Raw genomic sequence first — 21,846 nt, forward strand, 5'->3', positions numbered from 1 at the left:
AGGGTTGGTAACTGCTTTGTACACTTTGGCCTTCTTGGCTTTTCACTGAAACACACACACATGGATGCACACTCATTTCCACACACAAACCCACACCAAGACAGACACACCCATACAAACACACACGTACACTCACACACAAACTCATGTACATGGTTTCATACCCACATCCACACAAACACACATACAAAGTCAGGCACACACAGAAATATGCACCCTCACATCCACAAACTTGTACACACACATACACGTATACACACCAACACACATACAACCCTGGCTCGGACAAAGGCTTCCCCTTTTTTCTTGTTTGAAGTGGAAATCTCCCACCTTCCATGAGATTCAATTTCTCGCCCTTCCCCCGCTAAAATCCTCCTGGCCCCATCATTTCTTGGGTCCTTTCCAGACAGTGCTGTGTCTTTAAGGAAGTTGAAGCTGCTAAAAGTGAGTGAGAGAGAGAGAAAAAACACAACCCAAAAAAATTTGGCATCTCTTCCCCCCTCAAGTTTCTGGTGTCACTTATGAAACACGGGTCCTTGTTGCTGCAGAGAAGCAGTTGTTTTGCTGGAACGAGGGAGTGCGCGGGCTGCCCCGGGCTCCTCCCTGCCACCTCCTCTCAGTGGATGGTCCCAGGCACCCTGTCTGGGGCAGGGAGGGCACAGGCCTGCACACTGAAGGTGGGGTGGGACCAGGCTGCCCCTCGCCCCAGCATCCAAGTCCTCCCTTGGGCGCCCGTGGCCCTGCAGACTCTCAGAGCTAAAGTCCTCTGTTGCTTTTTGGTTCCACCTTAGAAGAGGCTCCGCTTGACTAAGAGTAGCTTGAAGGTAAGCCAGTGGGGAGGAGGGCTCCAGGGCCAGCGGCGGGAGGGGGAGGCCTGTTAGACACAGGGGCTGGTTCCCTCTTGGTCCATCCCTGCTGGTCTGAGGTGTGTGGGACAATCCCTAGCTTGGAGCCATCCAGGGGGCATCTGCTTCTTCCACAACCCACAACCGAGGCCCCAGAAATCCCAGCTGCGTTTGGGCTGAGCCCCTGGCCTCACCCAAGTCAGCTGAGAGGTCCTGGCGGGGGTTTATTTAGGCAGCTGCCTGGCTAAGTTTGAACAGAACAGGCCACGGGTGTGATTCCACAGAAAAGGCCTGGTGTCTGCTGCGGTTACGGCCGGAGGAGCGGGAGAGGGCGGGTGGAGTGGATGGGGGTGGTGTGCACTGCACAAGGGGCCTTGTCTGGGCCAGGGCAAAGCATACCTATGGGGAACTCCGGTGGGAGGGACTGCGGCCAGGATGTGGGAGGGCAGGGGGAGGTTCTGCAAAGTGCTGGGGGAGGGGGGTGGCTGGAAAACAGATTTCAAGTCATAAAGTCAGCTAGGAACAGGCCGAGGCAGGGAAAACTCTCCACTCAGAGGAGGAGCTGGGGTCCTCTTCCATCCTGTCTTCGTCCTGCCTGGCTGCGTGACCTCGGGCAAGTCTCTGCCCTTCTCTGGGCCTCAGTTTCTCCTTCTGTAGGATGGGGGCGGTGGGCTAGGTGGTGTCGGGCTTTAGCTGGCTTATGTGGGACAGGGCCTCCTGATGGGAAAGAGCTCTGGCTGGACTTGTGGGAGGAATGAGTCCCTCTGGCGGGTTCTCAGGATCCCCTGGGTGACATGCCTTTCTCTGCAGGAGGCACCATGCAGGAGCTGCATCTGCTCTGGTGGGCAGTTCTCCTGGGCCTGGCGCAGGCCTGCCCTGAGCCCTGCGACTGTGGGGAAAAGTATGGCTTCCAGATTGCCGACTGTGCCTACCGCGACCTAGAGGCCGTGCCACCTGGCTTCCAGGCCAATGTGACTACACTGAGCCTGTCAGCCAACCGGCTGCCAAGCTTGCCGGAGGGTGCCTTCAGGGAGGTGCCCCTGCTGCAGTCGCTGTGGCTGGCACACAATGAGATCCGCACGGTGGCCGCCGGAGCCCTGGCCTCTCTGAGCCATCTCAAGAGCCTGGACCTCAGCCACAATCTCATCTCTGACTTTGCCTGGAGGGACCTGCACAACCTCAGTGCCCTCCAATTGCTCAAGATGGACAGCAACGAGCTGACCTTCATCCCCCGCGATGCCTTCCGCAGCCTCCGTGCTCTGCGCTCGCTGCAACTCAACCACAACCGCTTGCACACATTGGCCGAGGGCACCTTCACCCCGCTCACCGCGCTGTCCCATCTGCAGATCAACGACAACCCCTTCGACTGCACCTGCGGCATCGTGTGGCTCAAAACATGGGCCCTGGCCACGTCCGTGTCCATCCCGGAGCAGGACAACATCGCCTGCACCTCACCCCATGTGCTCAAGGGCACGCCGCTGAGCCGCCTGCCGCCGCTGCCATGCTCGGCGCCCTCAGTGCAGCTCAGTTACCAACCCAGCCAGGATGGTGCCGAACTGCAGCCTGGCTTTGTGCTGGCGCTGCACTGTGATGTGGACGGGCAGCCGGCCCCTCAGCTTCACTGGCACATCCAGATACCCAGTGGCATTGTGGAGATCACCAGCCCCAATGTGGGCACTGACGGGCGTGCCCTGCCCGGCACCCCTGTGGCCAGCTCCCAGCCACGCTTCCAGGCCTTTGCCAATGGCAGCCTGCTTATCCCCGACTTTGGCAAGCTGGAGGAAGGCACCTACAGCTGCCTGGCCACCAATGAGCTGGGCAGTGCTGAGAGCTCAGTGGACGTGGCACTGGCCACGCCCGGCGAGGGTGGTGAGGACACCCTGGGGCGCAGGTTCCATGGCAAAGCAGTTGAGGGAAAGGGCTGCTATACGGTTGACAACGAGGTGCAGCCATCAGGGCCGGAGGACAATGTGGTCATCATCTACCTCAGCCGTGCTGGGAACCCTGAGGCTGCAGTTGCAGAAGGGGTCCCTGGGCAGCTGCCCCCAGGCCTGCTCCTGCTGGGTCAAAGCCTCCTCCTCCTCTTCCTCCTCACCTCCTTCTAGCCCCACCCAGGGCTTCCCTAACTCCTCCCCTTGCCCCTGCCAATGCCTCTTTAAGTGCTGCAGGGGTCTGGGGTTGGCAACTCCTGAGGCCCGCATGGGTGACTTCACATTTTCCTACCTCTCCTTCTAATCTCTTCTAGAGCACCTGCTACCCCCAACTTCTAGACCTGCTTCAAACTAGTGACTAGGATAGAATTTGATCCCCTAACTCACTGTCTGCGGTGCTCATTGCTGCTAACAGCATTGCCTGTGCTCTCCTCTCAGGGGCAGCGATGCCCTAATCCAACTGGGAGAAGCTCAGTGGTGGAATTCCAGGCACTGTGACTGTCAAGCTGGCCAGGGCCAGGATTGGGGAAACGGAGCTGGGGCTTGGCTGGGAGGTGGTCTGAGGCAGACAGCGAATGGGAGAGGAGGTTGGGATGCAGACAGTGGCTGGTATGGCTCTGAGGCTCCCTGGGACCCGCTCAAGCTCCTCCTGCTCCTTGGTGTTTTCTGATGACTTGGGGGCTTGGGAGTCCCTCTGTCCTCATCTGAGACTGAAATGTAGGGATCCAGGATGGCCTTCCTTCCTCTTACCCTTCCTCCCTCAGCCTGCACCCTCTCTACTGGAACCTGTCCTCCCTTTCTCCCCAACTATGCATCTGTTGTCTGCTCCTCTGCAAAGGCCAGCCAGCTTGGGAGCGGCAGAGAAATAAACAGCATTTCTGATGCCCCTCCGTGTCTGCCTGGAATTTTGTCTGGATCTAGGAGCCCCTACTGGGAGATAGGATCAGGAGCTGAAGAGTCAGGGCAGCCAGCCTGCCTGCCCACATTGGCAGGGGCCTCTGAGACCCCAACAGACTATGGAGGCACAGGAGGGCTGGCCCATGCTGTGTCAGGGGCTGGGCCTTGCGGTGAGCTGAGCTGCAGATGTTCCCTTCCTCCAAACCATCCCACAGGGCAGGTGGGGGCAGGAGCCTGGGGTGGCTGGCGACCCTGAGCAGCACCTGATGTCAGTAGTGGCTTCAAGAGAGGCATTTTGGAAAGGCGCAAGGAAATGGAAGTGCGTCGGTGGTAGCTCCTCTTCCCTGTCCTGCTCCTGGAAGAGATGTTAGGAATGAAGAGGAAAGAGGGGACAGATGGGGCAAGATGGAGGAGACAGATGAGGAGAAGGGGACACAGGACAGAGGAGGAGAAAGCCCCAGAGAGACTGGGAACAAGAGAACATATTTGAGGGAGAAACCAGGGGGAAACAAATCGTACTTATCTTTCTCCCAAAGAAGAAATGGCATTCCAAGAGGAAAGTCCAAATGGCCAGTGTGTGTGTGTTTTGTGTGTGTGTGTGTGTGTGTGTGTGTGTGTGTGTGTGTACAGCAACCTTCAGCCTCTCCAGATGAGGAGCATAAGGATGAGGTCCTAACGTGCAGACTCTGCACAACCTCCGATCTGTGCCAGGTAGGATATATGGCTTCCTACTGCCTCTATCCCATCCCTTTCAAGATCAAGGATGCTGCATGCAGAGACAATGGCCCAGGGGAGAGGCTCTGTGGCCTCTGTCCAGAGCTCCTAGAACTGCTGAGCTCAGCAAAGTGGAGGCAGGAGGCTAAGGAGTCTGGGGTAGCAGCTGTGAGCCTTGGCTGCTGGCCAGCCCCATTCCCTCCCTCCTGGTCCACATACAGCACCTCCCCCTGCCCACTCTCCCCTCATCAACTTGCAGCTCCTGCTGAGCTGATGTCACCAGCAGCATGTATCAAGAATGACTCCTAATCTAAAATAAAAGTTGAAAAAAATGACTCACGTCTGGTGGAAAACAGCAGGATGGAGCCAAATTCCACGTGCTGGGCCACCTTGGGTAAGTCATTGCCCATGTCTGGGCTTCAGTTGCCTCAAAAACCAAATGACATGGGAGGACTGGGTGCTGCTTGATGGTCCAATAGACTCTGATTGCCTAAGGCTTGATATTCCCAGCCTGACTTGGACATCCCTGGCTCCATTCCCAGCTGAGCAGCTTGGCTTCTTGGAGTAGGACCTGGACCTAAGACCTGGGTCAGGGGCAGCACAGGGAATGGCTGTGCCTTGAGTGGACTAGCTGCTCCCCTGCTTTAAGGTCTTCTATGGTCCCCACTGCCCTCCAGGTAGAGCCTGAATTCCCCACTTAGAGCCTCTCTGACCCGCTCCTCCAACAAGCGCACCCCTTCTTCCTCTTCTTGGAACAGCTGTTTAATTGTTCCCTTAATGCTCCATGGTGTGCCATCCTCTGCACCTTTGCTTACACTGTTCCCTCCACCCAGGCACCCTTTCCCTGTTCTTCATTTGGCTAAGTCAGTCTTTGAGAGTGGGCTCTGGCATCACCACCTCCAGAAAGTCTTCCTGGATGTTTCCCCATCCCAAATGTGAACAGGGCCCCCTTCTCTGGGAACCTGGATTCTCCTCCCCGAGACCCTGTTAGTTGCTGAAACAAGGTCAGGAAGCCTTTTTCAACGGGCTGCAGTGGGATCACAGCGTGCCCTCTTTGGCCTCCTCGGGGCAGCCTTGAAAGTGGGTTTCAGGTCCCTGACCCCACCCCTGGCTTTATAGGTATTTGAGGCTGTAGCAGGAACCTGGGCGTGGGGCAGGGGACTGTTGATCTCCACTAACTGGGCAGGCATTTCTCAAGGCCCTGCTGACCTAGATCTGTAGGGTGGCCACATCCTCCTACCCTCTGTAGTCCCCAGCCCCTCAGTGGACCCAGGGCATCTTCTTTATACATATACCCCGCCCCCCACCTCCACCAACCCCCCAGCAGAGAAAAGACCCCAGTCTGTCTCCACCCTCCTTTCCCCTTCATATTCTCATTCTACTCCCATCAAGACAGCCTACGCTCTGTCCCCCCATGTGACACACCCCTTCCTACCTCCACACCTGGAGTCACACTGCTTCCCCAGCATTCCTGAAGTCGCTTCTCCTCCCCAGATCCTGCCCCTTCTTCAAGACCCAGAATAAGTCCCACTCCCAAAGCCAGCATCCACATGGCTCAGGGGTGGCATCATAGGGTCCCCAGTCTCTTTGCCACCCAAAAGGATGCAGCTATGGGTTCTCTCTGCCTTCCACCCAGTGTCTGGCCCAGCATGTGGCCAGAACACCCCAAGCCCCGTCCCCATCAATGCACAGTGTTCCTGACAGTGTAGGCGGGGTTTTCCCTGCATACCCCTCCCGCTATGAGGACAGTTTCTCAGGAACAAGTTTATTGCAGGGAACACACTAACCTCTTTCATAATAGCCAAAGGCATAAAAACTACAAAAATATCTGGCTCTCAAGTGTGGGCAGCTCGGTGTGGGACCTGGTCTGAGTCATGACTTGGGCTGCCCTGCAGGCCAGAGGCCCGGGAGCCTTCCAGCCACTCCCCAGAGAGGTCCGTGGCGCTGAGGGGGTGAGGAAGTGCCTTGGCTGCTTCCACAGCGTGAAGGCCAAGGCTGAGGTGGAGCTGGGCTGGAGTAGTTCCAGAGAAGGCTTCATCGAGGCCCTTCGAGGCTGGTGGCAGACTCAGGGTAGGGAGAGGCCTGGATGTGGCCGCCCTGGCTCGACTGGCTCCTGGACCAAGGCCCTAACCCACCAGTTTCTTTCTTCAAAACCCCTGCTGGCTCTCCCATGGCCAAGTGGGCGGAGCAGAGCCCTCCTGAGGCTCCCAGTGCAGACAGACCTCCACCCAACCACAGTGATCAAGAGGACCTGCTGGCTGCATGACGGGGGTGATGCTGGGAGGAGAGCTGGGGAGGGAGGAGGATGGTAGGCAGGAACGTGCCTCAGCACAGATGGGCAGGTGGGTTGACCTTCCCTGCCCTCAGGGCTGGGCACCATTGGCACCCAACAGGGCCGTCTTGCGGAAGACCTGCAGGGTTGGGTTGTGCAGCAGCGTGTAGGCCAGACCCCAGCGAGCCCTGCCGCGGCTGGCCCTGGGCCTTGCTCCCTTGGCCATGGAGTCCTTTGTCTGTAGCAGCTGCATCCCTGAGAGAGACGGACTTTCTGTGAGTCACTCAACAAACACCCAGCCAAACCTCCCTGGCCCTCAGACCTGATCAGAGAGCCTGAAAATCCCAGGCGTAGTGCAGGTCGTGAGGCTTAGGATGTCCCCTGCAGGCAGCACATGGAAGTGGGGGGTGAGGTCTGTGGATGGACTGGAAGCTGGGTGGGACAAGGGTCTGGAGCTGGCTTAGTGTCCCCTCCCTACACACACTTCTGGACAGAAGGAAAGGAGGAGGTCATACTCCCTGCCCCAAGGGAGAAGTGGGGGCAATGACGGAGCCCCTTAGCAAGGCAGCTGTTTCATTCTCTCTGTGTGCACACATATGGTGTGTGTATGTGTGTGTTCATATCATGGAAAAAATTACCCTGAGATCAGACCAGGAGGGGTGACCAAAGGCAACCAAGGAAGAGAGGAAATGAGAATTTTCCTGGCGCTCACGCTGTGTGCTGGGGAGGGGCACACATCCTTCCTGGGAGAAGCTGGGTAGGCTCTATTCCCCCATTCCTAGTGGGAGGGCGCACCTTCATCTTCCTCCCCTGGTCTGAGGCTGTTCTGGGGGGCTGCCATGGTCCTGGGTAGGAGGCTCCGCGCTTGCAGGAGCACGGAGCAGAAGGCTGTCATGGCTGGATGCGACTGGCTGACTTCAATCTTCAAGAAGTTTCGGTACGTGTAGTAGCCTGGGGTGGGGTGGCGGATGGCAGTGCTGGGGGAGCAGGGGCCAGACTAGAGGCATCCAGACATCCCCTAACACACACACAGGGAGTGCGCGTGCACTCCCTGCATCCAAGCATGTAGACACACCAGGCACGTGGCACATCTGCTGCATGGGCACATGTGGACCTGCTAGAACACCCCACATCCACTGCACATGCTGCAGGGCCACACGAGGCACAGTGCAGAGGCACATAGGTGGCACATGCAGCTACAGACATTGGTGTGAACCGATCAGCTGGCACGGGCCTGGGGCAGGGCAGATGCCTTCCTCACTGCTTGGGTAGCCTGAGCAACCCTCCAGCCCTGCCCAGTGACCTTACCGGGGTCGAGAGTGGCAGCTCTCGGTGGCAGCAGGCTGAGGTCCATCTGGCCGAGGTGGATGGCGTTGTAGAGGGCAGAGAGGAGCACCCTCCAGGTGGCCACCATGGCACCCACCAGCACATTGAGGGGGAAGAGAAGAAAGGTGGCTGCATAGAGCGCTCGCCTAGAGTGGGAGAAGAAAGCTGAGGCAGGCTGTCCCCCACAGCCCCCTCCCCAGGGTCAGTGTCAGACCTGGATGCCCAGAACTGCTGTGTATTTACTGAGTGCCTACTATTTATTGCTATGTCTTCTGTGCACCCCACCCTGGGCAAGGCCTTCTCTCTTTCAACCCACCACCCTGGGAGACGGGAAACTGAGGCCCAGAGAGATTGGGCGACTTAGCCAAGGCTGTCAGCTATTCAGTGGCAGAGCTGGACTTTAACTCTAGGTCCATGTAAGTCTTTCTATGATCCTGATGCCTCCCACCTCCCTTTTCTGGGTCCCCTGTCTGCTAATTCCAAGTTCCCCCCGGGAGCCAAGGTTCTCCCACAGCCTTGTCATCTGACAGGGAACACCCTTGCTACAAAGTGGGGAGGGGCATGGTTTTAAGGAAACAGAGGATCCAGGGGAGAGCAGTACCGATTCCCAAAGCAAGAAAGGTTCACAGGGGTACTTCCAGCCCCAAGCCGGGTATGTAGAGAGGTACTTTGGAGTGGGCTGAGCCATTGTCCCTTTTCTCTATGGGTAAGGCAAGCTCTTTCTACTATCATCTGGGTTCCTTGATAGAGAGAGGGGATAGATGGCAGTGGAGGGAGGACACAAAGAGAGAGACGCTGAAGAAGAGGGTGAGGGCCTGAGGGAGCCACAAGCCCAGATGCCACCTCACCGGTTGGTCAGCTGTGGGTGTCCATCATGAGTCTCCAGAAAGACCCAATGGGCTGCCATGTTCTGCAGGGTCACAGCCAGGGCCAAAGTCAGCCAGAAGGGCCTGCCAGTGGGGTGGGGAGGCGGTCACTGTTAGCCGACCTCTAAGAAGTCCCCGAGCCCTCCATGTCTTGCTTCACTCACCACGAGGACTCCAGGGAATGGAAGAGCAGGAGGTTCCTGCCGTGGAGCACAGGCATGAGCACCAGGAAGGCCAGGGCCGTGGTTCCCAGGAAGAAGATGATCTGCTGCACCAGGAGCCCTGCCAGGGGCGGGAGTGGCAGGGGGACAGACAACAGGTTCTATGAAAACTGGCCATCCCTGCTGCCCCCAGAACCCAGGGCTTTGGGATTGGGCAGGCCTGGTTTTAGATCTCTGCTCTGCCACTGCCTAGCTATGCTGCCTTGAAAAAGTCACTTTACCTCACAGAGCCTCAGTTTCTTCCTCTGTAAAATGGGGATAATAGTCCCTACCTCAGAGGCTGTTGCCAGGATCCAATGAGGTAATGTCTGTGGAAACTCTTAAAATCACAAAGCACTTTGCAAATGTTATTTCCCTTCAGTTTCTCCTGAGTTTGAGTTACTAGGGGATAAGGCTACATTTTAAAGTGATGTTTGCATTCCTTCAAGCCAGAGCCCGGCATACGGTAGGTGCCCAAGGACTGTCTATTGAAATAATCTGGCCAACTGATTAGAGAATGATGCCTACAAAAGGGCCTGGAGACATAAGGGCTACCAAGAAGAGATGCTATGAATTTTGTCCTAGTAATTCCTCCACTCCTTTACCATCCTTCTCCTCCCGCAAGGAGGTGAGAATGGAAGGAACTGGAGGGATACAAGGCCCTTGGATGTGCAACCCTGGCCACAGCCCCTCACCATTCAGAGTGCTTTTCTCACTGCAGTACCCAAGGGGAGAGTCAGAAACTTGGGGCTGGTAGGGGTCCTGGAAGGTTATCTGGTCCAACTCTCTCAGGGCAAGACCTCCTTTGCAGACCCCAACAATATCCATGGAACTCTGCTTGCATACCCCAGTGACAGGGATCTCATTACCTTTGTAGGTAGCCAATTGTGGCACAGCCCTTTCTTAAGCTGGAGTGCAGTGGCGCAATCTCGGCTCACTGCAATCTCCGCCTCCTGGGTTCAAGTGATTCTACTGCCTCATCCTCCCGAGTAGCTGGAACTACAGGTGCACACCACCACGCCCGGCTAATTTTTGTATTTTTAGTAGAGATGGGGTCTCACCATGTTGGCCAGGCTGGTCTCCATCTCCTGACCTCGTGATCCACCTGCCTCGGCCTCCCAAAGTGCTGGGATTACAGGCGTGAGCCACTGAGCCCAGCCAAGAATGTACCATTTTGAATTTGACACCTCCAGACCTGGGTCCACCCCACCATGTGAATACCTGGTGGCACCCAGGGTTCATCTCCATGTGGAGGGTACACACTCAATTTCCAGAGGGCTCCTGTACCCCCATCCTGAGTAAGCTTCTTAAGGGCAGGGAAGGCAGGGGGGTCCCTCCTCTTGCTGTTGCCCCAGAGCATTCCCAGACAAACTCTGAGGGCAGTACTTGCTGAGCACTCTTCTCCCCCACTGGGGCCAGTGTCTGAGGTGAGGCCCAGGCCAAGGCTGGGTGTGGTGGGCAAGGGAGGCTCACCAAGGCAGATAAAGGCTGTCTGGTAGGCACTGAAGCTCATCCAACAGAATATGGCTTGGCGGGAGGGATGGGGACTCCGACGCAAGGGACTCAAGTCCAGGGCAGCTCCTCGGTGCAGAGCTCGAAGGTTGGTCCTGGGGTGGAAGCCAGGGAGGCAGAGACCTCAGGGAGCAACACACTCTTCCTAAATCCTCCTCTGGGCCAGCAACTGGCCAAACTCCCAATAGCATTTCAACCCACAGCTATCAGCAGGGAAGCCCTGAACTGTGGGAGCCGGGAGGAGGCCACTAACCCAAGATGCCTGGAAGAGGTGATATCTGGGCAGTCTTAAACGGTGAACGAGGAAGACAAAACCAGGCAGAAGGCTCAACCTGAGCCAAGTCAGAAAAGTGAGAAACAATGGTGAGAATGGAAGTGACACACAGCACAGCCACCGGGTAAAGAGGCGAGGCAAGCACAGGCTGAGGAGCCTGGTATGCCAGAAGAAGGAGGGGTGACCTGTGGAAAAAGATCCCTGGGACGAGCTCTGAGGCCTGGCAAGTGCGCAGGAGACATGGGCCAGTTCTCTGACATGAGTTAGTGCTTGGGCTGCCCCTTCCACCTGCCCTGGGCCTTCAGTGCTCCTCACCACTCACCGCTGCAGGGCAAGCAAGGTGGCATGGCGAGACCCGTACCACCTCCCCAGTGCACTGTGCTGCCAGGCCACCCCTCACCTACACTCTCACATGGCAGGGCCACCCCAGCCTCTGCTCTCGTCCACACAGTCCTCACCTCCTATCTCTTTCTTCCATTCCCAGGCAGGTGCAGCTTCCCCAGGCCGCCTTCCCTCTTATCCAGCCCACCTGGTGGCCCCTACTCAGGGGACAAGCTCCACCAGCTGCCCTGAGTTGGTGGTGCCCTATGTCCTTCACACTCACAGATGTTTCCCCAGCCAGACAGGAAGGCCCAAGGGCAGGACCCAGCCCCACCTTCTCCCACTGCAGCGCAGCCACACACAGGTGGGCTCCATGACAGCCTGGGCCGGCAGAGCCCTTCCCTCCCTCCAGGCCCGGGGCCTCCCCACAGGCCCACAGGACTCCCACTCCTTCCCCACCTCTGCGCTGGGTGAGCCAGAGCCTGCCACTCACCTGTGTGTCACCAGTGAGCGCATCAGGACCAGGAAGGTGAGTAAGCAGGACAAGACCAAGGCCGAGATGTAGCACACTGGTGGGCAGAGAGGGAGCAAAGTGAGAGATCAGGGCCTGGACAGTCTCCTGGGGGCCTCAGAACCCCTGCCAGGGTGGTACCTTGTGGGGAGTTCCCCCTGCCCCAAACTGAACTCTGTGTGGAGGCCTCTTGGCCCCACCCCCAGTTCTCAGATCCAGTGTCAGCCAATGACTTCGGCCACCCCATTCTTCCCAGTGACATACAGTGGCCAAGAGATGAAACCGGCTCTGAGTCTGCAGACCTGGTCCTCACCCTGCTGTTGCTGCTTCTATTGCTGTGGGACCTCCATCCAACCTGGCATCTGTCTCCAGCTTCACTGCTTCTTGGCCATGTGGCCTTCAGGAGGGCACTCCATCTCCCCAGGCCCCCATTTGCTCGTGAACATACTGCTGGGCACGCCGTTATGCTGCCCAGCTCCCAGGATAATGTGAGCCATAAGGCCCCATCCATGTCTGCACTAATGGTCTTCGTTCACGGCATAGAGGGTGTGAGTCCACATCGGTGTGGCCTGAGTCCATCAGAATAGGGAGGCAGCCGCTGTCACCCAGCTCCCTCACCTCCTCCCTGGCCATGCACACAATGAGGGTGTGCATGATGGTGTGTCATGAACAAGCCTGGGTGTTAAAGAATATCAGGGGTGCAGGCTGCAACTCTCCCACCTTACATCCACATCCAGCCTTGCTCTGGACTGTCACAGCAACCCCACGAGGTTAGACAGAAGAACTGTTCCCACTGGGCTGAAGAAGAAGCCGAGGCTCAGAGAGAGGGCTTTGCCCAGCCAGCCATGCTGCTAGGAATGATAGAGTGAGGTGTGCAACCATTTCCAAGCAGATCCAGAATGAGCCTGAGATGCCTGCACCCTGATCTCATCAGTCAGCCCAGGGAAGTGTTCCTGGTGCCCATGTCACCACCAGAATCTCAAGCACAGGGAGAGCAAACACAGAAAAGGTGAGTGCTAGTTCCACATAGCCACAGGGATTAGAGCGGTGGGTCTCAGCACTGACAGCGCCTTTAGGATCACCTGGAGCTGCTAAAACTCGCCCATAGCCCAGCCTGCGCCCAAACCAGTTAAATCAGAATTTCTGTGGGTGGGACCCAGCCGTAGCCTGTGAAAGCAACACTGGTGATTCAGTGTGCAGTCAGGGCTGACAGCCACTGCTCTGGGGGCTTTCCAAAGGCAGAGCCTTCATGATTTATTTCCATCAGCAATGAATTGAAATCAACCAACCAACCAATATTTATTGGGTGCCTACTACAGTGGCGCTCAAACTTTGCTTGCATGAGAATCACTGTAACTGTGATCCCAGCACTTTGGAAGGCTGAGGCGGTGGATCACCTGAGGTCAGGAGTTCAAGACCAGCCTGACCAATATGATGAAACTCCGTCTCTACTAAAAATACAAAAATTAGCCAGGCCTGGTGGCGGGCGCCTGTAATCCCAGCTACTCGGGAGGCTGAGACGGGAGAATCACTTGAACCCGAGAGACGGAGGTTGCAGTGAGCCAAGATCATGCCACTGCACTCCAGCCTGGGAGACAGAGTGAGACTCCAACTCAAAAAAAAAAAAAAAAATTAGCCGGGCCTGGTGGTATGTGCCTGTAATCCCAGCTACTCGGGAGGCTGAGACAGGAGAATTGCTTGAACCCAGGAGGTGGAGGTTGCAGTGAGGCGAGATTGTGCCACTGCACTCCAGCCTGGGTGACAGAGCACGACTCCATCTCAAAAAAAAAAAAAAAAAAAAAAAAAAAATCGCTGGGAGGGCTGTTCAATCGTAGAGGCTGGGCCCCACTCTGAGAGTTTGATTCAGTAGGTTTGGCATGGGGCTTGAGCACAGGGAATGTTAAAGTCACCAGGTGCTTCTCAGATTCAGCCAGGGCTAAAAATGATGCTACAGAAACCTAGGCCCTTCTGCCGGTCCCTAGCTCCCTCCTCCAGGGCCCTCGCAGGGACACTTTTCTCAGAAGCAAGGTTGGGAGAAAGCACTGCACATGCATAGCTCCAGCCTCTGTGGTCCCCCTTCTGGAGCCAGCTGGGTTGCAGCGAGGGCATATTCTGGACCGTTTGCTGCCAGGAGGTGAACAGCTCACCTGCTGAGCTTGGCCTGGTGAGTGTACAGGTTAACACAGGGGTGAAGGGTTAGCAGCCCCCTTGGCCACAGGCCTGGCCTTTGATCTCCATCCTTCTACCTCCTACCTCTCTCTCCCTCCATTGGTTCCCAATTTGGGCACCCCCAAACCCCAGCACTCACACAATCTTCCTGCTCTTTGCCACCTCTGGGATCCTGTGCCTGCCTTCTTCTGGGCCCTGCTTTGGGGGATAGATCTGTCTTCCTTCGTGTGATTGAGGGCCTCAAGGGCAAGTGTTCCTTTTTCACTCCAGCACTCATTTTGCAGGTGGGGAAATTGAGGTCAGGAGAGGTAAAGCACTTTGCCCAAGGTCACTCAGCTTGTAAGTGAGGGAACAGAGATTCTAATCTAGTTTGCCTGACTCAGTCTGAGCTTTCTGTGAGTGATGCCAGGCTTATGGTCCAAGTGCTGGGTGGCAGTCCTAACAGGAGCTCTGAGCTCAGAAGACATTAGCTCCTTAGGCGAAGGACAGACCAAAGGACACTGGAGCCCAGGTTGCGGGGTGGCTTTGGCCATATCTCTAATCCTCCTGGGCCTCAGTATTCCTCATCTGCAAATTTAGAGAGTAAATGTTGCTCTGTTTGACCCAAGACGACCCGAAGTGGGAGCCTTTGAGCTTGGAAACTGCAACATGCAATTAAAAATATAAGACGTGATGAGTGGAAGCAGAGTCCTTTGCCCTGGACGTGTCTCATTTTGTCTTTGAGCCTCAATGTCCTGCTCTGTGAGCTGGGATCAATGATGCTGACCTACAGGGTCACTGTGAGCAAGGGTCTGAGGTTGGTTGTGGGCTGACCTGGACCATGTCTGCACCTGCCTATGACCCAGGTTGCAACCAGCTTGGAAAATCTCCCAGGAGAGGTCATTTTCAGCTCACCCGGAACTTGTCACCTGTCCAGTTTGTGGGCCTCAGCAGCAGTTCCAGGGCAGCCTCTAGTACGGGAACTGAGGTGCTCAGGGAGATGGTGGAGGTGGTCAGGGAAGGAAGTGGTCACTCCGTGCACCTCTGCCCACCCCCCACTCCCTGCCCCGCCATGACCAGCATGCCCAGGTCTGTAGTATAAGGATGATGTTAATGGTCAGGTACAGCTGCGGAGCAGCCACACCTCCACCTGCAACGCTGGCAGCCCACGCTCTGACCATCACATGTTACTCCTCAGAAGCCGGGGGCCCGTCCGTCCCAGCCTGGGGCCCCCGAGTCAGCAGAAGGCGCATGCCTCCTGAGTCCTTAGCACCGGGCTTTGTCCCAAGGTGATGGAGAGAACCCCCACCTAGGCTTCAGGAGCCCTGCATTCTCTTGGCTGCACTCTGCCCTGCTGGATGGCCTCAGGCAAATCCTTCCCCATGTGTAAAGTGGGGACACTTCTCAGTCCCTTCCACAGGGCTGTTGGAAGTGCCCAGGAGGCAGAGTAAGTAGGTGGCTGCAGGAGGCATCAGACCACAGAAGGAGAAGCCGGGATGGTTCCCTGGTTCAGGAGCTCATTGTCAGAGGAGGGAAGGAGAAAGGAGATGGCCCCAAAATTCAGGGAGTGGGGAAGAGAAAGCCTGCGCCCTGCCCAACGCAAGACCCCTGCCATGAGGATTCACTCAGAAATCCTCACCATCCCCCATCGCCATCTCCTCCCTCCTTCCTCACCCTCAGCTCCCCCATCCCATGGCCTTCCTCATCTCCATGCCTGGAGAGTTGGTCAGAGACACTGGGGGTGGTGGGGGAAGATGCCACAGAAGCAGGCAAGGGACAGGAGCTGCTGAGATGTCCCTTCAGGTTTCATGGAAACTCAGAACTGGAGGCGCCAACTGCCCCAATTTGGAGATGAGGCAATCGAGACCCAGAGAGAGGAAGGAATGTGTCCAAGGGCCCCCAGTGTGTCCATGGCCGACTAGGGCATAGATCTTGGGTCTCCCCGCTTTCATTCCCCACTGCAGCCCTCAGGGGCTCCCTGGAGGCCTCACCTTCCAGAGCCCACAGATGGTGCTTCACCAGCTCCACTACCTCCTGCTTGTCCTCGGAGAGCACGATCCCAAAGCCGGCCAGCAGGTAGGAGACATCCGTGGTGACCCCTGCCCTCACCTTCTGGATGGTGGGTACCACGCCCACCAGCAGCAGCAGGGCCACCTGGAAGAGCCCCACAGTGAGGGCCCCATCCCAGGAAAGGGTTTTCTGTGCTAACAGGGGAGACTTTGGGGAAGAAACTGGCAGCACACGGGCTCCAGCCACATGCCCATTGCCCATCAGTGTTCTTATCTGCCCCTTAGAGCAGGGATCGCATGCCTCTAAATGAGGATATTACAGACAGGTGCAATTATAGCCTAATAGGCCAAAGGCATGCCTACGAGCACCATAACTTCATACAGTCAGCCCTGCGTATCTGTGGGTTCCACATCCACAACCGATTCAATCAGGCGCTGATCAAAAATATTTGGGGAAAAACCCTGAATAAAAAATAACAAAATTCAACAAATAATACAAATAAAATATAATACATTAAGACAACTTTTTTTTTTGGTGGGAGGGGGGGATGGAGTCTTGCTCTGTGGCCAGGCTGGAGTGCAGTGGCGCGATCTCGGCTCACTGCAACCTCCACCTCCGGGTTCAAGCGATTCTCCTGCCTCAGCCTCCCGAGTAGCTGGGACTACAGGCCCGCGCCACCATATCCAGCTAATTTTTGTATTTTTAGTAGAGATAGGGTTTCACTACATTGGCCAGGATGGTCTCAATCTCTTGACCTCGTGATCTGCCCATCTCAGCCTCCCAAAGTGCTGGGATTACAGGTGTGAGCCACCACACCCAGACGTAGGACAACTATTTACATAGCACTTATGTTTGATATTATAAGTAATCTAGAGATAACGAGGCATACTGGAGAATGTGTGTAGGCTATATGCAGATACTACACCATCATATATCAGAAATTTGAGCCTTTGGATTTTGGTATGGAGGGGTATTTCTGGAACCAATCCACCTCAGATACTGAGGGATGACTATGTCTGCACCTCTATCTATTTACCCATCATCTATCTCTCTAAACTTTGGAATGTAAAATTTCCGGTTTTTCTATGTTGTGAAAGTAAATGAGCACAGGAATTAAAGCTGGACAGACTTGGATTCAAACTTAGGCTACGCTGAGATATTAGCTGTGCAGAAACTTGGCCAAGTCAAATTCACCTCGCCGAGCTTCCATTCTCCCCATCTGTAAAGTGGAGAATAATCATACCCACCTCCCAGGATTTTAATTGTTATTGTTGGTTTTTTCGGGTTTTTTTTTTTTTTTTGGAGGTGTGAGGCAGAGTTTATCAAACATGTTATCTCGCTAAATCTTCCCAATTACTCAAAGAAGAAAATTATTCTATTTCCTCCTTTTTACAGATGAGCTAACAGGTTCAGAGAGGTTAAATAACTTGCCCAAGGCCACACAGGAGGTAAATAGTGGAGCTAGGATTTAAATTCATGTTTATGTGGCCTCCAAAATTAATGCTCCGAGTCACTTTGTGAGTCCAAGAATGAACATCTCTGCCCTTCTGGGTAGGCCAGAATTCCCAAGATGGCCTGCAGCACCTGGTCAGGGTTCTGGATGGGGCACCTGGAGAGCTGGGTTGGGCCGGAACTGCTCCAGGCTTGGGGGTTGAGGGCAGGGCTCCAGAGGCAGATGTCAGTACAGGGTGCAGGACATACCTGGTAAATGGCCGTCCCTGTCAGTGTAGCTGAAAGCACCATCTTCAGCGGGAGACGGAATCCTGTAGTACTCAAAGGAAGGAGGGTGGTGAACAGCACCACTCAGGCCCAGGAGCCCTCCTCCCTCCCAAGGGGCCCAGGAAAAGGGCCAGCAGGACCCTGAATGACCAAGGCCAGGCCAGGGTCTTCCCCCTGTCCCAAGCTGGTAGTTGTCCCTCTTGATGACAAGGATTCCGGGGAGCAGGAGCCAGTCCTCCACTGCAGCCATTCTGTGCAAGGGAGGGTAACGTCCCCTGTCACGCTCAGCCTCAGCTCCCAACCCCATACCTGGCTGTGGAGTGTAGATGCAGTGTCTCAAGCAGACCCGGGCCCAGGACAGGAGGCCATGCTTGGAGGTGTGGGAGCTGCAGAAAGACCCAGGCAGGTGCAGGGTCCTCAGGGGAAGCCCCTTCCCTGAGGGCGAGCCCCAGAGGCTGGTCATTCTGCCCCTCTGCCCCTGCCATGCTGCCCAGTGCCAGCTTCCCAAGCACAGCTGTAACCAGCCCAATCCACTGGCCCACAGAGGGTGTGTCAGAGACCCCACCTGCTTCCCAGCTTCTTCCTGCAAAGGAGGTTCCTCAGATATTCCTCAGAGTAGCTGCTCTGCAGCCCCTGTGGAGACAGACAATTGAACAAGCAGATGAGACCTGCCTCGACCCATTCGTGGGTCCCTGGCTCAGGGAATTAGTGTTCACCAAGCAGGTGCTCCATAAAAAACCTCTTGGCCATGGCGGTGGTGGTGAGTGTGGAGGGGGCTGACCTGTGGGGATGAGGTCCGTGCCCTCCAAAGCTTCCCTTTTCTCTATCACAAATACAAGGCCAGTCTCCTATCAAAGAACCACCAATGCCAGGAAGTTCTTCCTAAGATCTGTCTCCAACTCTCACCTGCTTTACTCAGTCACATCTCATCACCGTTTCTTCCCACCCCTAGCCCTCTGGCCTCTGCTAGCTGAAACTGGGGCAAAGGGAAGCTTGTGTCCCACGGGCACATCCTAGACCAGGACACAGGAGAGGGTCATTCCAGGTCAGACCCCCTCAGGCTTCTCCTCCTGCTACTGCGCAAGGGAGATCACAAGGGTGACCAGATTTGTCTAAGCCACATTCCAGGCCTTAAGCTGCCTGTGAAGTGGCAGAGGCCTGTGGGAAGATGGGGTGAGCCCCTGCCCTGGATCACTGGGAGAACACAGGCAATTGTCACTTGTTGCCATGACAACCCTGGGATCCAGGGCAGGAGTGGGTCAGCTCAAAGCTTGCTGGGGGTCCTTTGAGACTTAAACCTCTTTGACCAAAGTCCAAAGAGGATTTTACACCTCTCAAGCCTGGGAGGAAAGGCTGGCAATGGAGAGAGAGGTGGGGTGGTGAAAACCCTGGAAGAGAAGGTAAAGGGGCATGCCTCAGGCACTGGGTGGCCCTGGGGGGCCGCTCCCTCTTCAGAGCCAGCTGTAAACAGGAGGGGCCATGGGCTTCCTTGAGGAGTGTTAGCCTCAGCAGGGCAGGAGCTACAAGTGCTCAGAACTCCCTGCCTGCCACGTGGGAGCCAAGCCCGGAGTCCATGGGCCTTCTCGGACCAGAGTAGCCCAAAAGGGACCCGGGGCTCTCCATCCTGCCTAGGGATCTCACTCATTCTCTGGATTCAGTCTGACCTTGCCGAGTTAACACCCAGTCCCAGCCCCTCTGCTCAGCTCCAGACTTTGAGCAGCACACCCTTAGGACCAAGCATCGTCTCAGGAGCACCTGCTCCTCCCTCCACCTTCCCTGGGCCAGCAGCTGGCACCACCACCTACCTGCTGGCTCCCCAGGTGCCTCCCATCAAGCCTTTCCTTCCCCTGCCCTGTCTGAAGAGAAGCCATGCCCTTTGGCCTCTATGTCCTAAGCCTTTCTCCTGAGTCTGTTCTTCTTTCCCCTTTGAGGGTCTCTGCAGAGCTTTCTTCTTCCTCCTCTCTCAGCAGAAAGAAGTAGTGGACCCCGCCCCCTGCACCCACAGTCCCAACACCCGCTGCAGGTTTCACATTGCACTGTAGGTGTTTGGTGCTGCATCTGTCTCCCCCACCACACTGGGAGCTCCTGGAGATCAGACACAAGTCCATCAGCTCCAAGTCCACAGCACTGAGCCCAGGGCCTGACATACGGTAGGTGCTTAGAAGGCTTTTTAGTAAGATTGAAGTATCTTCTAAGAATTCTCTTTTACCATGATGCATTCATCCATCCATCCTTCCTTCCATACATCTTTCCTTTGATCCATCCATCCATCCATCCATCCATTCATCCATCTATTCAAAAATTCAAAAATATTTGCTGAGTATCTATTAAGGGCTAAGACCCACCCAGTGCTGCAAACATAATGAACAAAACAGACACAAAACCATCTCTTCCCCTTTACTCATGCTCTTTCCTGTGCCTACAATGCCTGCTCCTTATTCTGTCAGTCTACCTCCTCTAGGAAGCCCTCCCAGCCCTCCCCTTTATCTGAAATTATTCAACCACATCCAACCTAGAGTTGATTCATAATGCAGTTCTGCCCTGGGTGCTTCCTGAATCATCTCAGTATGTGCAGAACTCGGATTAGGCACAAGGCTCCACGCTGTCTCTCCAGCCGGATCTCAGTGTTTCACAGACAGAGCTATGACTCTCCTGGCTTCTGACTCAGTTCTGCTTTGTTAAGTCCCTACTATTCACACAGCCCAGTGCCGCGGGCATCTTGGGTGCCAGTCAAGGGCCCAGCCCAGGCTTTGCCTAGGGAGGGAGGACTAAGCAGTCACTCAGCAAACATTTTCTGAGCATCTGTTCTATGCTGGGCCCTACACCAAGCACAGCCACGTATCTGGGACCACAGATATGGGGGAGTAGGGCTGTCTTGGGTGCTGAGGAAGAGCTCATCCCAGGTCTGCCCCTTTACCTTAGAGCCTGCTCCTGTCCTACGGCTGAAGCTTCTCACCAGCTGCACAGGGTACCAAAGGCTCAGGAATCCAAGGCCCAGCAGGAGAGGCAGGGAGGCCAGCAGGGAGTAGTACTTGTAGATCTGGACAGACAAACACCCAGACAGACTACCTTCCACCTTCTTCCCCCAGCCAAGAACCAGAATCCATTGCCCTTCCCACCTCACACTGGGCCCTGAGGATGGTCTGGAGGGCCATGGGAAGGCTTCAGCTCTATGGTTCCCAATGTGCCACCCAGCGCAAACCTGCCCACTTCCCCTTCTTGAGCCCTGCAGAGATGCTCACCCCTCCCGCAGGCTCCTGGACCCCCACGGGCCTGAGAGGAGCCAAGAGGAGGAGATCACTTGATTCCCTCCTGCCCCCCACTGGAAAGGATACCTCTTTCTGTTTCTGTGTTCCCGGAGCATTAGGAACAGTTCTGAAAATCACACGAAAGCCTGCCTTTGCCTACATATAGTTTTCAACCTGAGCATCAGCAAAGTCTATGCCCTACTTCCCAGGGCTGAGGCCTTCCTGGGGGTGGGCATTTTGTATACTCATTCATTTATTTGTTGGTTCAATATACTTTTATTGAGAGCTTAGTATGTGCCAGGTTCTAGGTGGTGAAAAAAAGCCACCAAGTCCCCCCTCTCAAAGCAACCTCTTAGTCTTCACCTCCACCCTGAGGGACTGGTGTTATCAGCTCCATGGACGGATGGAGAAACAGTCTCAGAAAGGTGGCACTGTTTCCCCAAGGCACTTGGTACCACCTGGCATCATTTTGTTTGTGTGTCGTGTCTCCCCTTCTGAAATGACAGCTCTTGGGAGGCTAGGGACTGCGTTTGTCTTATTCACAGCTGTAGTCCAGTGCCTGGAAATGTCCCTGGTGCAAAGTATGTGCTTCAAATATGTTGTTGAACGAATGGGTGAGTGAATGAAGTGGTGAATGAAGCTGGATTCACACTCAGGTTGTCTGGCTCTAAAGCCTGTACCATCACTCTTTGAGTTCTAGACAGGACAGCTTCACAGCCCCAGCCAGCAGCCAGTGTGCAAGGTGCTGAGGTGCTGGAATTCTCCTCTTGGCCCTCTAAGACCATCCCTGACTTCACACTTGCTGGCCTCCATCACGCTTCACTTCCATTCCCTCTCCAGCCTGACCAAAGGGAAGCTGGGGAATCACTAACACAGGCGTTGGCGGTGGGGGCCATTTCAGGCTTTCTCTTCCCCCTACTCTGCCCACTTCCCCTTCTCTGCCACCTCCTAGACTTAAAGCTCCTGAGGGCTGGGCCCAGTCGCCTTGTTCCCTGCCTCTCCTGCAGAGCAGCCAAGCTTGGAAGGGGCACGTGTTTGAAGGCATGGAATCC

The 21,846-nt window shown here is 55.7% G+C and overlaps 2 protein-coding genes across 9 annotated transcripts in view; one reads left to right on the plus strand and one right to left on the minus strand.

The window, feature by feature from the left end:
- The first annotated feature begins 488 nt into the window (after positions 1 to 488).
- On the plus strand, positions 489 to 3,663 carry ISLR (immunoglobulin superfamily containing leucine rich repeat). Its single transcript, XM_003267200.4, has 2 exons — positions 489 to 824; positions 1,656 to 3,663. The coding sequence occupies exon 2, from the start codon at positions 1,664 to 1,666 to the stop codon at positions 2,948 to 2,950; it is 1,287 nt and encodes a 428-aa protein (XP_003267248.2). The 5' UTR covers positions 489 to 824; positions 1,656 to 1,663; the 3' UTR covers positions 2,951 to 3,663.
- Positions 3,664 to 6,136: 2,473 nt separating this feature from the next.
- Positions 6,137 to 21,846, minus strand: part of STRA6 (stimulated by retinoic acid 6) — a 30,709-nt gene continuing 14,999 nt past the window's right edge. For 7 of the 8 annotated variants that reach the window (XM_030814738.1, XM_030814742.1, XM_030814743.1 and 4 more), the window contains exons 8-19: positions 20,464 to 20,586; positions 18,112 to 18,179; positions 17,856 to 17,932; positions 17,529 to 17,590; positions 15,809 to 15,971; positions 11,652 to 11,727; positions 10,525 to 10,658; positions 9,016 to 9,133; positions 8,834 to 8,935; positions 7,968 to 8,131; positions 7,455 to 7,610; positions 6,137 to 6,914 (exon numbers count right to left, since the gene is read on the minus strand). In XM_030814738.1, the coding sequence (XP_030670598.1) occupies positions 6,751 to 6,914; positions 7,455 to 7,610; positions 7,968 to 8,131; positions 8,834 to 8,935; positions 9,016 to 9,133; positions 10,525 to 10,658; positions 11,652 to 11,727; positions 15,809 to 15,971; positions 17,529 to 17,590; positions 17,856 to 17,932; positions 18,112 to 18,179; positions 20,464 to 20,586 (1,407 nt within the window). In that variant the 3' untranslated portion in view covers positions 6,137 to 6,750. The remainder of the gene's footprint in view (positions 6,915 to 7,454; positions 7,611 to 7,967; positions 8,132 to 8,833; positions 8,936 to 9,015; positions 9,134 to 10,524; positions 10,659 to 11,651; positions 11,728 to 15,808; positions 15,972 to 17,528; positions 17,591 to 17,855; positions 17,933 to 18,111; positions 18,180 to 20,463; positions 20,587 to 21,846) is intronic. The other variant, XM_030814744.1, reaches the window with a different exon arrangement.

The sequence above is a fragment of the Nomascus leucogenys genome, chromosome 6 (genome assembly GCF_006542625.1).
Source record: "Nomascus leucogenys isolate Asia chromosome 6, Asia_NLE_v1, whole genome shotgun sequence".
Taxonomy (NCBI): domain Eukaryota; kingdom Metazoa; phylum Chordata; class Mammalia; order Primates; family Hylobatidae; genus Nomascus; species Nomascus leucogenys.

What these genes read in the sequence shown, in the direction of transcription:
- ISLR (XM_003267200.4), top strand. Translation starts at nt 1,664, where the DNA reads ATGCAGGAGCTGCATCTGCTCTGGTGGGCAGTTCTCCTGGGCCTGGCG.